Here is a 14,448-nt window from a genome sequence, read left to right as displayed (position 1 = left end):
ACAAAGCAGTCCATTCAAATCTGTGTAGTTGTTGGTACTTGTTAAGTAAGATCACAACAGCTTAATGCTGAACCTCATCACAGAATCCAGAGAAGTGTCAGTTACTGCTTTCTTTGGTTGAAAGGCTAAGTGAACTGCGTCTGCTTAGCCTTGAGAAAAGAAGACTAAGAGGGGACCTGATCCAGGTCTATAAATATCTAAGGTGTGAGGGGCAGAGTGCGAGGCCAGATTCTTCTCAGCAGTATGTGAAGACAGGACAAGGGGAAATGGCCAGAAACTGCAGCATAGGAAGTTCTGCACAAATGTGTGCAAGAACTTCTTTACAGTGAGGGTGACGGAGCACTGGAACAGGCTGCCCAGGGGGGTTGTGGAGTCTCCTTCTCTGGAGATGTTCAACACCTGCCTGAACACCTGGTGTAGGGAACCTGCTTTGGCAGGGGGTTGGACTCGATGATCTCTGGAGGTCCCTTCCAACCCCTATGATTCTGTGGTTCAAACAGTACATGAATTTTAAAGAGCAGCAAGGGTCCAACAGCCTCAGCTGTGTGGTAATGTTTATTTAACTTCAAAAATACTTTTTCCTTCCTAGGCCTAGTCCAAAACCTAATCATGACTATGAAAGACTGAAGATTCAGTGCATGAAGGCCATGTCAGACCTACAGTCCCTGCAAAATCAACATACTAAGACATTAAAAAGATGTGAAGAAGCAGCAAAAGAAGCTGATTTTTATCAGTAAGTATTAGTAAATCTGTAAGAAGCAATTTACCAATTAGTATTAAATTGTAGCATATTAAAGTATGGTAAACAAATGATTTCTTGTTCTGTTATTCCACTCTAATTGCACGATTAATGTTTGCATGCATCAGATAAAAAATAATTTGGGACTATTTGAAATGATAAAAATATAAGCTACCTGTTATTTTTGGAGAACTTGAGATAGAAATCCCTGATAGCTTGGAGGGACGTAGACAAAGAAAGCCTGGTTGTTGACTTGCAATTACAATGCAATAGTCAGGTTTGAGAGCAGAAGGTAATTGGAGAAGATGTAGTTTGCTATTTTTATGTTCTTCTCTGATTTTTCTGGTTCTTGTAATTCTAAAATTTGAAGAATTGAGTTAGTTTGATCTGCTTTCTAGGTAGCGAGCTCTTACTTGAAACTAGTTAGAACACTCTGAGCAAATTTTTCTCCCCATGCGTGTTTTTCTGTGCCATGACAGCACATTGCACAGTCGACTGCTGAGTGACCAATCACAGCTGAAGGAGGACATGGATACCTTGAAGAGGAAAAACACACAGTTGGTGAGAGAACATAACCATCTCCAGCAGTCGTGTGAGGAAATGAAAAGGCTTCACGATGAGGATCAGAAAGAGATAACAGACCTACGCAGCCAGCAGCAGCAGGTAAGTGACAGCTTGTAATGTATGTGCTAGAAGAATACATTAACTTTTTTCTTTGACAAATAAGTCTAGAAAAATGAACGTGTAGCATTGCTGCATTTTATGTCTCACTGAGTCTAAAAAAAAAAAAAAAGCCTTACATGTTACTAGGGATGAATGTGAATTTGAATTAATTTTTTCTGTATCTAGCTGGAGAAAGAACAGGGGATATAGAATATTAAATAGCATGAAGAGATTTTGATGCAGAGAAGAAAAGATTTTACATGATGAAGATCGTATGTTATGTGGTATTTTTAAATTGATAGGGGAGGCATCAAAAACCTAGTTTGAAGTTGCAAGGTGATTGAAAAAGGCTATGGTACTGGATTAATGTATGAGACAGGACAAGCTTTAAAATGGATGTTATGCTTTTTTTTTTTTTTTTTTTTTTTTTTTTTTTGCCATGTGTTACAGGAAAAAAAAGAGTGACATTTTTCTTTCTTTTACTGACAAATTTTAGAGGAATTAACGAAGATTGGTTATTTAGGTTCACAGATGCTATTGAGTTAGGACAAAGCTATAGATCAATTAATGTCCTTGAGAGCAGCCCTGTGGAGAAGGGCCTGGGAATCTTAATAGATGAAAAACTTAACATAAGCCAGCAGTGTGCCCTTGCGGCTTGGAAGGCAAATGGTATCTTGGGCTCCATCAAAAGAGGGGTGGCCAGCAGGGACAGGGAGGTGATTGTCTCCCTCTACTCTGCTCTTGTGAGGCCCCATATGGAGTACTGTGTCCAGGTCTGGAGCCCCCAGTACAAGACAGACAGGGAGTTGTTGGAGAGGGTCCAGAGGAGGGAGGGCCACAAAGATGATCAGGGGACTGGAGCACCTCCCCTATGAAGACAGGCTGAGGGAGCTGGGCTTGTTCAGCCTGGAGAAACGAAGGCTGCAATGTGACCTCATTGCAACCTTTCAGTACCTAAAGGGAGCCTACAAACAGGAGGGAATCAAGTCTTTGAAAGGGTTGATAACAGCAGGACAAGGGGAAATGGTTTTAAGTTGAGGGAGGGAAGATTAAGGTTGGATGTCAGGGGGAAGCTCTTTACTATGAGAGTGGTGAGGTGCTGGAACAGGCTACCCAGAGAGGCTGTGGATGCCCCATCCCTGGAGGTGTTCAAGGCCAGGTTGGATGGGACCCTAGCAGCCTGGTCTAGTAATAAATGGGGAGATTTGTGGCCCTGCATGTGGCAGGGGGGTTGGAGATTCATGATCCTTGAGGTCTCTTCCAACCCTGGCTGTTCTGTGATTCTGTAATGTTTATGAACTTGAAACAAAAAAAAAAAAGTCTTTTCAGAACTGGAAGAAGGCATTACACAGCTGTGTATAACAATCTCAACAGCAAAGTTGCTTGTGTATTCTGAACAAGGAAAGCCAAGAGGAATCGTCATTAGTGACTGGTGCTATCAGGTCCACGGTTCTCATCCAGAACAGTTAAAGTAGTTACACTAACATCTGGAACGGCTAAATAGAATATCCTATTTGAGTGTGTGTATTCTGATTCACAGGACAAACTTACAAGTCAAACATTAGACTTCAGAAGTAAAACCTTTGTAAACAAAAATAATCATTTGCTAGGGTAGGAGGTGCAAAGGTCAAAACAAGCTCTCTCTGATAAGTGGTGCCTTAGGAGATATTTGAGAGCTAGTGAAATAAGGAATGGCAATTTGCATTTCCTTGTGGCCCAATCCTCTCAAGTATTCATCTTTAGAGTTCTGTTGTGGTTTGGTGAATTGATTCAGAATGTGGGTTATGTTCTGTGCAGCAAGAATAGTTTGCTGTGTTAACCTGAGCAAATGGCATAATTGTTTTGTGCATCAGCTTTGCATCAGCCTGTCAGGCTGCAAAGCAGAGGTGTGAAACCTCCAAGAGAAGGTTGCTGTGTTTTGAGATTGTCTAAATCTGAAATTGTCTGTCAGCACAAAGGAAGGTTGAAACATCATTTTAAACATTTATTTGAAGAAATTCAGTCTCACGTCAACAACATCATGATTAAAACTTTAAAGTATGTGTGTTACTCTCAATGAGAAAGTTGTGTAGCTCCATTTCTCAGCATGTCAAAGTGAATCATGTCTTGAAGGGGTGCCAAGATCCTTATCTTGTCGGTGTCATTTCTCATCTATATTAGTCTAATTCTGTTTTTGTTGATAACTCTGATGTCTTGTTTCATCTTCAGGCTGTGTCAAAACAGCATCTCATTGGCCTTGGAGAGCACAAACTTTTGATTGAATTACTCTTAGTTTGTCATTGATTTGCTGTTTAGGAGCTGCCCAGCTTATGTTCCTGCTGCTCACACTGTTTCTTGTAGTTGTCTTCCTTGGTCCAGCTGGGACTACTCACTTTTTCTCATGCTGGGGTTTTGAATAGAAGACCTTCCTTATTTCTCTGTTTCCTGCTTATGGCATTTCTTTCTGCCTCTGTGAAGTCTCTTTTAGCAAGTTTATGCTTACTTCCATCAAACTTCTGGCATAGCTGTCCTTCTTGAATTATTTTGTGTGCTTTCGACAAAAAGACAGTACATGTATGCTTAGGCAGTGAGAAGAGGCTTGTTTCTGTTTGGATTCTCAAGAACTCTGTTTTCAAACTTATTTTGGGAACTAATCTTCAGGAAAGGAGTATTCATGAGTACAATGTAAATTAACATATACTTACACTTTACATATGCTTACATTTTATTATACAGAATAATAGTATGTTCTCGAATAAGAAGCAACATTGGCATGTTTATTTTCTCTAAAATGGTTCACTGACTCATGCTAGCTACCAACGCCTCCAGCTCTGTGTGGCTTGTGCTACTGAAACTGACGAGAATGTGTCGGTGTGTATGGAATTCACCATGCTGATGAGATTCCCTAAAGCTCAGTTTTGTTCCTGGAGTGCTTTGTGAACACTAATTAAAGGAGACCAGCATCCAGCATCAGGCTAAAGAATGTTACCTCTTCTTTATGCACAGAAGTGTTTTTCTGACAGTAAAAATTGGTCTACCATAGGTAGACCTACCTATTGGTGCTACCTATGGGCAGTGAGTATGGCACACTGAGTGGGCAGGCTGCATGGTGGCAACAGTTTCTTCTGTGCAGACGTCCCATCTCCTGTGTCCTTGCACTGAATGTAAGAAAAAGATGAAGAGCCAAAGGTACCTGAAAGTGTCAGTGATATGGGATCAATGTGCATGGCAGGGAAAATCTTTTCCAACTTTGTAGTGAAATCGTGCTATCTCAGCTCTAGAGCAGATGACTAAAGAACCAAGTCTGGTAGTTGAAATGTGTTTGATTTTGTGTGGAGTGGTTGCTATGTGTTTGTTCTGAACTTTTGATAGAGCTCATCTTTTCAGACATTAAAGGACATAGATGTATGGGCTAATGTTAGGATTACGTAAACTCCTGACACCTCTGTGTATCTAGCCACCCTATTTCTTCCTATTGCTCCATCAAATCTAGTTTTCAATTTAAAATACAGGAAGAGGAGAAAACCAGTATGGCATATAAAAATTAAAAAAAAAATTCCTCATTTTGTGCACATTTTTTGCCCTTTACTATGAAAAGACTAGATTTTCTGAAGTTCATGAGTTTGTTGTTTTTGCAAGTCATTTACAATAAATGTTGCCATTTACAGCACAATTCTTTGTTCAATGGAAATTAATTTAAAATTAATTTTCCGGTCAGAATTTGCATGTTAAAGTGGATTTTGTGTCCCTATTAATATTGTTTGAATAGCTTTTGAAGCATGAATGTTTGTAGATAGTTTTCAGATTAAGTATTGTATAAATATTAGAATAAATGCCTGTGTGTCTGGATTAGATTTCATTCTGTTCAAGTTTTAAATGAGTTATTCCCTGAGCATAGAGTCTGTCATGAGTGCCACCTCTTGGTCATTTCCTAAATTGCAACCCTTATCTTGCTCGTCGAATAGCAATTAACCTCTTTCCGAAACTTAAAAAAATACTTCAAAAACAATGTAAATTTAATATTTGTTGATAGCAATTACGGTTAGAGAGTTTCACTGACTTATGAGAAGGCAGATTTTTTTTTCCAGTTAACATTAAGCAGATGATATAGTGATGGTTAGAGTAACAGTAATGCTAAGTGGAGGCTCAATTCTTTCTTAATCACAGAAAAGAACATTTATTAAAATTGCAGAGTGTATTTTTGTTTTATCGTTATTGATAAAAGCATTGGGCTGATTAAAAATAAAGTTCCGATGCTATTGGTTTTTAGGAGTCTGAAGTTAAGATTATTTTAATATAGAGATTTCATCAGTACATTGGCCAAGTGCTGCTTAAATAAAGACTTCTTTTGCTGTGGAGACAATAATTTTAAACACGAAGTAAAAGTAGATGATCTTTAAATGCTTTCTCACATCTCATCAAGGCATGTGTTTCTCTCTACATGCAAGACTTAAAGTTTCTTTTTTTTTTTTTTTTTTTTTTTTAGGTTATGAAGCAAAATGGGTCATCAGAGATATTAAATAAGCTCTATGATACAGCAATGGACAAGCTAGAGGGTGTGAAGAAGGATTATGATGCCTTAAGAAAGCGTTACAATGAGAAGATAGCAAGTCACAATACAGATCTCAGTCGCCTAGAGCAGGCTGAGGAGGAGAACAGACGTCTTCAGAAACAGATTGACATGCTAATGAAGCAAAGGGACACCGCGATACATTTTCAACAGCAATATTCGTCCTCTCTCAGAAGGTATAAGGTTTCTTTTATATTTGGATATGCTGTGTAGGCTCTAACAATCTTAACATTGCATCTTATTTTCACTGCAGAAGAAATTCTAGTATTTTCTCTTGGTGAGATGTGTAAGCTTGCGTAAAAGAGTTTCTAGAACAGCATAAAATATGTGAAGGGGATGTTATTTGGAAAAAGCATATATAATTTCCTAAAGATGTTTAGCTAGAGAAGATATTCTCAAGTTAATTTCTTATGACATAAGAGTTTCATACCATGGGGGACTCTTGAGACAGAGCTTAAGCCTTGCAGCAGAGTTCCCTGGAGGCATCTGTGTGTGTTAGCCAATTGGGAAGGTGTTGTGACTGAGAACAGCACAAATGCCAAAGCAGGAGGACACAAACAATATCACACCATACTTAACTGCTCTCTGCTCCAGCTTGATACTAGGTCTGCTGTCTTGGTTAAGATGAATGCTAACAGTCATTAAGAATCCAAAGTACATCTGTAGATGTGGAGAATGTTTTTACTTCAATCTCCAACAGACCAAATCCAAGAAAGTGTTGTTTACAACTTTTGTAGACAGATTGTATTTAAAAATATTAAATTGAGCATAGGTGCTATACATATGCATAGCATGTATACAGTTCTAATCTTTCTAATAAGTTATAAGATATAGTAAGATAAAAGAAGTCATAACTTAGACTGGCATGGATTCTGGAAAGTGAGAAAAAGTCTTACATATGTACTGCAGCAAACACCAGAACCATGGTGGAGCTCAACATATTTGTATTATGACTTGTGGTTTAGGTGTTTTTCTTCAGAAAAAAGTTAGTTTGATGATGAGCAAAGGTCAGTTTTAGGAATTTCAGGCTTGATATCCTTATTCCTGTGAACCAGTGATTCAGTTGAGTTAATAAGGTGGGACTTAACTAAAAGGTATAAATTCTTTATCTTTGGATCTGGACTTCTTTTTACTGGTTGCTAGTTACAGAAATTCAGGCTTTATTCGTCTTATTCTTTATATCATTTTTGCATAACCAAAACTGCATTTGTTTGGCTGAGCAAAAAATTTTTAATATGTGTTTCAGGTGTGTGTATTTTTCAGAAAATCAGACTCAACAAGCTTTCATTTTAAAGATGAGTTGATCATAAATTGCAGTACTACCATTTTCTTTTATTAATACCAACAGTTAATCAATTTTGTTTAATGAGAGCAGAAAGAGCGAGACTTAAATGGTGTCCCAAATCTCATTTAGAGTGAGTCTTTGGCCTTAGAATATCATGACAGTTTCAGCCTTTTATTTTTCTCACATCTGTGGAATTGTCTCAATAATGGCATAGGAAGCTCTACCTGGTAAATTTAGCTGATGAATGTTTTGCAGGTAAAACTGCAGATGGAACTGTCTAACTAATTCTAATGTGCCAAACCTCACTTTTAATGTCGCTCTTCATTTTGAATGAGAGCTGTGGTACTCAGATCTGCCCACAGTTTGCAGTTAAGACAAAACAGGGCACCTTGGTTACTACTTAGAAAGGTATGCTTACTGCTGCAAAATCCTAATACATACAACCCATTCAAGTTACAAAGTCCAGTTACAGTTGCATTTTTCCCTATAGAAGGCATCTGTAACAATTTGATCCAGCTGCCCATATTTCCTCCTTAGGAGGCATTGCAAGGTCAGGTGGGACAACAGTATTTTAGCTAGAACTTTCTTTTCAAGTTTTCTCAGTTGTTATATATACACATATAATTATTAAAATAGAATAGCATTCTGAGGCAGAGACTTTCCTTCATCCCTCTGACCTCTTTCATAAAGGACATGCCAGCATGCTTGTTGTAGTTTTTTCTTTCTTATTGATATCATTTTCTTTGTTTGAAAAATGTTGCATTAAGTCTTTCCCCTTCCCCTCTCCCCTGTATTTTCTGTGTTGTCCTTGATTTGACCCCAAATATTTTTCAAATATCATAGAATCATAAAATAGGGTGGCTTGGGTTGGAAGGGACCTCAAGAATCATCAAGGCCCAAACACCCCTGCTACAAGCAGGTCTGCCAACCTCCACATTTGACACATTTGATACACATTTGAGGCTGCCCAGGGCCCCGTCCAACCTGGCCTTGAACACCCTCAGGGACAGGGCATCCATGACCTTTCTGGGCAGCCTGTTCCAGCAATAAATGTGGGTTCTCAAATGCCAATGAGATTGTTTGGAATAGTTTCTATATTAGATTTGTGCTATGTCCTTGTTGTATCTATTGCAGTACCATATATTCTTCTTTATCTTCATGTTCGCTGTTCTGAAAAGAAAATACAAATATAGTTTGTAATACTAGAAATCCTGTCCTGATGGTCTCTTTAAACAGAAGAATTTCCCAAAAAGAGCAGGGAAATAATTTTGAAATTACTGTCAGGTGCCTCAGTAATGTGGTGTCAATCCTGTGAATCTGCTGAGACTTTTGAGGAAATGCATGAAATTGAGTTCACAGCTTTCTGTTGGGAAAGGTTAGGCAAAATGCTGGAATAGACACAAAATGGCACTTGAACAGTAGAGGTGTGTGTGTGATAGAGAACTAAGTATTCCAAAGGTTTGTGGGCACTTCAAATTTAGATGATCCTGAAAGTTCCTTCAGATTGGGTACAGTGTTTCCACCAAGGGCTTTTGCTGGGAGTTTTCGGTTAAAAGACATACAAGAAAACCCAAATGTCTTGTTATGATAGAATGTTGCTCTTGAGAAAAGTTCAATTTTTAAGCCTATTTGTGAACTGGTATGTGGAATTAATTTTTCACTTTTAGAAATATTTTGTCAGTATAAACACAAAAGCCACTATATACACTATAGAGAAATTAAACTTCATAATTGGTAAAGTACATAAACTTTCAGTTGTCACTGGACGAATGTGGGTGAAAATTACTAAGGATGTTTGAGTTACTGTTCTAGGTGCATGGTCTACTTTTTTACAGTAACTTATTTTTTTGTCTTCTTCTAACCTGTCCTGTACCAACCAAACTTATGGCATTTTTGGTCATGTGGAAGTTACTCTGCTTTTTTTTTTTTTTTTTTTTTTTTTTTTCCCAGTTTCTACATTTGTTTCACTTCTTGCCACATACCTAGGAATGTGTGTTGGGGAAGGAATTCCCTTTGAAGATGATCAGTAATCAATGCAATAAATCCACATTAAGCTTGTGCTATCAAAAATGGTGATGTTTTGCATTTCTTTTTGAAAACATATTGTAAATCTGTTTTAATAATAAAATTAATTCTAATTTCTAAAAATTTTTGTTTCGGTTCCTCATACAGGTTCTCCCTTTCACACTGATATTCCAAAAGCAATAATTAGTCTAAATTATATTTTGCAGCACTGTCTGATGTCTAGGATGTCCATTGAAGTTGTGTTTTACCTACGGATGCATTTGATTATCTGACAAAATCCTTAATATATGAAAAAGGGAAAGTGAGGTATAAGTATCTTACTGACATTTCTACTTGTTCCTAGATTTGAGTCAGTACAGCAGGAACTAAGCAACGCCACAGCCCAAAACAAAGAGTTGCAGAGAGAGATGGAGCGATTACAGTCAGAGGTGACAAGGTTCAAAACAATGCAGCTGAAAGCAGCAAAGGATTCAGAAAAATACAAGGAAGAAAGGGATTCAGTTTTCAATGAATACCGCCTCATAATGAGTGAGAGAGATCAAGTAATCAAAGAGGTAGATAAGCTTCAAACAGAGCTGGAGCTTGCAGAGTCCAAACTGAAGAACACTTCTTCTGAGAAACGAGTGGCTAGTGAAGAGATGGAAGCTTTAAGACAGGTACTAAGCTATTGTTTTGATGGGGAAGGGAAATAAGTATGCATTACTGATGCTAGAGTTAGAAATGTATAACCAATTGATGGAAAACAGAACTGCGTTGCAAAGAGGAATTTCGTACTGATGTTCCCCCTCTAACTGTTCTCTTATAACAGTCCATTTTACTGTCAATTTACTAAGCTCCATGTTTGAGTAGACTGTCAGTTGAAATTTTTTCTTTACTTGGCTTAACTTTCTTCTGCTCATTATAAAGCTCTCCTGTATTAAGTTCACCTTACAGACTTCATAAGTAACAATATCTATTAAAAATAAATAAATAGTTCTCAACATTCATTGTTTTAAACTCCAGAGGAACCACTGGATACCCTTTACTCTGACTTAAGACGTTATGTGATAGAAAGTCTCAATATTTATGCAAAGCCTTCACTGATAGACATATTTTTACTCACTTTCACTCCTACTTTGCTTTCACTTGAAGGATTAAAGGATATTTTGAAGATAATAGTTTTCACTTGAATTGATGTATAACTTGAAGTATGCAAAACCTGGACTTCTTTCAGCAGTATGTTCTTGAAGTGTTTATAATACAAATACATTATAACAATGCTGCTAAAATTTTTGAAACACAGCTTGCTACTGTTGTTTCATTTTGTCTGCCCTGTAAGCACTTCACTGTTTTTATTAGAAATATTTAATTTAGCATCAAATACATACAAGTGCATGTATTCCATTGTCTGTAGATTTCATTTTACCTTTTTTTCTTCCATAACGTTACAGGGAAACAAAATGCTCTTTATTAAATTGAAGGCATGGAGCTTTTTTCTTAAATTACACTCTTAAGGGGCTTAATGTGGATGCATGGCATAAGAGTTTTTAAAAATAATTAATTTCTCGGTTTAAGAATTCAAAATTACCTTGCTACACGTCTTAACTTGTACAGTGAGGTTTTATAAAATCATGTTTTGTACCTGTTCTACTTTAATCAAAGCTAGTAAACCAATAGAAAATTTTTATATTAATTTCAGTGGAATCAGAGTAGCTAGTAAGGGATAGAATCATAGAATCCCTTAGACTTGGAAGGGACCTCTAAGGGCCATCTAGTCCAGCTCCCCCACGATGAACAGGGGCGCTGTAGCTAGATCAGGTTGCCCAAGGCCTTATCCAACCTCACCTTAGAAGTCTCCAAGCATGGGGCATCAACCACATCACCAGACAACCTGTCCCACTGCCTCAACACCCTCATTGTAAAAGTTTTTTTCCTTTTATCTAACCTGAATCTACCCTCCCTGAGCTTGAAAATACTGATGGCAGTGGTAGTTCTCTTGCACACCTGCTTCAAATAATCCTGGTATTTTTTCCTGGCACTGTGGGTAGTTTTCCAAAGTACTTCCATAAAAAGGAGAGAAGATTTAAAATACATGTGTGTTCCCTCCTACTAAAATGGCCATCTTGAATGGCTGGTTGAGAAAGAATGGAAAGAGCTTAGGACTGGTGAATGAGATACTGAGAGGCTGCAGACATGCATTTTTCTTCACTCCCCAGAACAGGCCCATCAGAAAGCTGAAATAACTCTGTATTGTGCTAAATTGTGTAAAATGCCACAATTATGAGTTTTCTTTTCATTCTTGTTTTTCCTTTCCTGTAGCTGTGACTCTTGTGCTTGTGATCAGGTATGTTCCTGTATTGGAACATTGTATTGGCTTGCTGCAGTTGCATTTGGTGGATAAGGGATTTTCTAGCTCTGGCAAGGCAGGTGTTGAAAAGGTCGAAAAAAGTTATCAATCAAGTAATCATTTCAAGTAGTATCCCACAAGATGTCCCTGTGTAGGCAGGATTTTCCTATATGAAACTGGTTGCTCTGGTGCTTGCCAAATTGTGCCTCCTTCTGCTGTACAGCAGCTTTACATGCCATTACCCCATACTCAGTAAATGGTTGTGGTAGCACATTTAGGTTTTAAATGTAGTTCCTTTTGTGAAGCTTGTGTATGTTTACCTTTTGTCCAGAAGAAATGTAAAAGCTGCTGAAATGGAGGAATTATTTTTAAATATTTCATTGTGAGCAGTTACTGATTGAGTCTGTTTCCTAATTTAATGTCTAAATTCAAAACTATTGGCAGTCAGCCTTCCCTTCTGTTTAATAGAGCTGTTGTGTTTTGTCCTATATGAGATTATTGTATCATTTTCAAATGCAAAAACTGCTTCAAACATAAGGCTAACTTACCATTTTACAGCTTTATTAAAATCAAAGCACTGTAGTGTTTCATAACAGTATCTGCTCTTACCAGTGCTAAATGGCTGATAGTTTATGCTGTCATGTTGTAGTTCTGTGCAGTTGTCACAGGAAAAGACAGAAGTGAAATTTTACTACTGACCACTGGAGGCAACAACTACTCTTCTTCACATAGTTTATACCAAGCATGCTGGAATAAACTATGGCAGAATGTTCTGGGCTTTTTTCCCAATCATTGTAGAGTACCTTAGATTCTTCTTCAATTAAGGGTCTTCTCTCTTGATACTGTGGTGACTTTCTCCTCTGCTGCATGCTACAAAAGAATTAATATTTTAGTGTGAGTTTAAGACATGTGCTTGGTTGCACAATAGTTAAACTGTGCAAAATGTTGCTTTCATTACTGAAATTTGTTTGCATGACCATATGGGTTGGGAATTTCTCTCTTCATTTATTGAGCAACTAAAGCTTTTACTGATGTTAAGTCAAAAATATACAAGCAAACAGAACAACAAAAAAACCCAAAACCCAAGCTTGAGTTCTCTGTTAATTGAGATTCAATGATATCTTCAAAATTCACAAGCTGAAACATTGATTCTACAACTTACCTGCTGCTTTAGCACAAAATTACCTGTTTTAAAGCAATTACAGAACTGTTTTAACAACTTGAATAGCCTTAATTAGATGTTGTAACACAAAACCAATTATATAATAATTGTCTTCTATGCTTTAAATATACAATTTTATTCTATGCGAATCACAGGGTAAAGTAGAGAATGTGGCATGATGCCTTTCTTGTCTTTCTATCTTTACACATTGGACGCTTTTCTGCCTTTGCTTTTCAGATGTCAGCTATCTTTGATAAATTTTTTAAAATAAAAATATAAATGCTTTCCAGCTCAAAAGAGTGTCTTTATATAGAAAGGCTTCTTTGTAGCTCTTGCTGAATGTTCCTAGAAAGTTGGAGCACCTAAAAATCTGAAATTCAACTGTTTCAATGCCTCACTCTTTATAGAAACATACTAAAATACCTATTTCTTGTTTCTAGTCCTCAGCAGTTGAACACGTACATGAAATGTACTGCAAGTCATTCATGAGACACATATTACTTAATGTATTTCTTCTTTGTTCTGTCAAATCAATTTGCTAGACATGCTGGTGATGTGAAACCTGTAGTACCACACTTAATATTCTTTGCTAATACTTCTTGTATGTAATGTAAGTGCAGTCTTATTCTGCTCCCTTTTTCAGAATGTTTGTTGCAGACTCTCTAGGATTTTAAAGTATCAGTGTATATGCAGTTGAAAAGATGAACTGATTCCTTCTGTGCTTAACCTGCTGGGAACAATGGATCTTGTTTTAGGAGCTGAACTCAGCTTTAGTGGAAAGAGATCGAGCAATTTGTGAGAGGAATGAGTTGCTGGAAAAATACTGTCATGAAGTGAAGGACAAAGCTGAGGCCCAGAAGGAGCTTGATCAAGCTTGCAAGGATATAGAGACAGTGAAGGAAGAAAGAGATGTTGCCAGGAAAGAGAGAACAGAAGCCATAATCCAAAGGGACCATCTATTAAGGGAATACTATCAAGCCCGTCAGGTATTGCAGTTGTTTACTGATGACTTTTCCTTCTTAGCTATTAGGAATCAGTTATTTTAATGAGACTTGATCAAAATCTGGGCATTCTGGGTGTTTTTTCCTTTGCCTGGAGTCACTGTAGAAGATATTTGTATAAATGTATGTATCTTCTTTAAGAAATAGTGATATACAGTCACACTTCATGTTAAGTTTCAGGGCTTTTTTTGTTTTGGTTTATTTTTTTAAATTAAAAAATACATAAAGTCAATAAAATATTGTAACACAGCAGGTTTCTTCGCAGCTTATTACCTGCTGGTAGGCTTGATGCCCTCTATACTGTATGGTGTTCATGCCTGTGACCAGTTCAGAACGTTAGCTGGTTTTAGCATGTAATAACCAAAGTTAAATGAAATATGATTGTAAATGTTTTAATTTGTACGCATTCTTATTATGAAGACGGTATATCTGTATCTCTCTCTGTAGACAGAGAGGGAGAGCATAGTCCCAGGGCAGTTAACAGACATTAGTGCAGGAAATCTGTATTATAACTACTCATAATAGTGTATCAAATTACTAAATATTCTTGAAGGATCTTGTGTATTAAGCAGAGCAGGATATAAGCATGGTGTGTTACCTCAGAAATATAATGTGTTCATTGATGTTATTTTGAAGTGAGATTCTTATTTGTGGAAATTGTTGTCCCAGTAAATAGTGAGTACCTAAAAGTTGTGCCT

The 14,448-nt window shown here is 37.2% G+C and overlaps 2 protein-coding genes across 8 annotated transcripts in view; one reads left to right on the top strand and one right to left on the bottom strand.

The window, feature by feature from the left end:
• RPS24 (ribosomal protein S24) overlaps positions 1-14,448 on the bottom strand; it is a 773,435-nt gene that overhangs the window by 112,801 nt on the left and 646,186 nt on the right. The window contains exon 1 of one of the 7 annotated variants that reach the window (XR_008205027.1): positions 3,531-3,534. The exons of the other annotated variants lie outside the window; for them this stretch is intronic. The gene's annotated coding sequence lies outside the window, so the exon portion shown is untranslated. Of the gene's footprint in view, positions 1-3,530; positions 3,535-14,448 lie in introns of those variants that run through there. 7 annotated transcript variants of the gene reach the window in all.
• DLG5 (discs large MAGUK scaffold protein 5) overlaps positions 1-14,448 on the top strand; it is a 99,280-nt gene that overhangs the window by 54,242 nt on the left and 30,590 nt on the right. The window contains exons 4-8 of the mRNA XM_052676800.1: positions 590-733; positions 1,219-1,402; positions 5,868-6,127; positions 9,605-9,917; positions 13,505-13,735. Coding sequence (XP_052532760.1) covers positions 590-733; positions 1,219-1,402; positions 5,868-6,127; positions 9,605-9,917; positions 13,505-13,735 — 1,132 coding nt within the window. The remainder of the gene's footprint in view (positions 1-589; positions 734-1,218; positions 1,403-5,867; positions 6,128-9,604; positions 9,918-13,504; positions 13,736-14,448) is intronic.

Source organism: Tympanuchus pallidicinctus, unplaced genomic scaffold (assembly GCF_026119805.1).
Source record: "Tympanuchus pallidicinctus isolate F22 unplaced genomic scaffold, pur_lepc_1.0 scaffold16, whole genome shotgun sequence".
NCBI classification, from domain to species: domain Eukaryota; kingdom Metazoa; phylum Chordata; class Aves; order Galliformes; family Phasianidae; genus Tympanuchus; species Tympanuchus pallidicinctus.
This window is presented reverse-complemented; position numbering and strand designations above follow the sequence as displayed.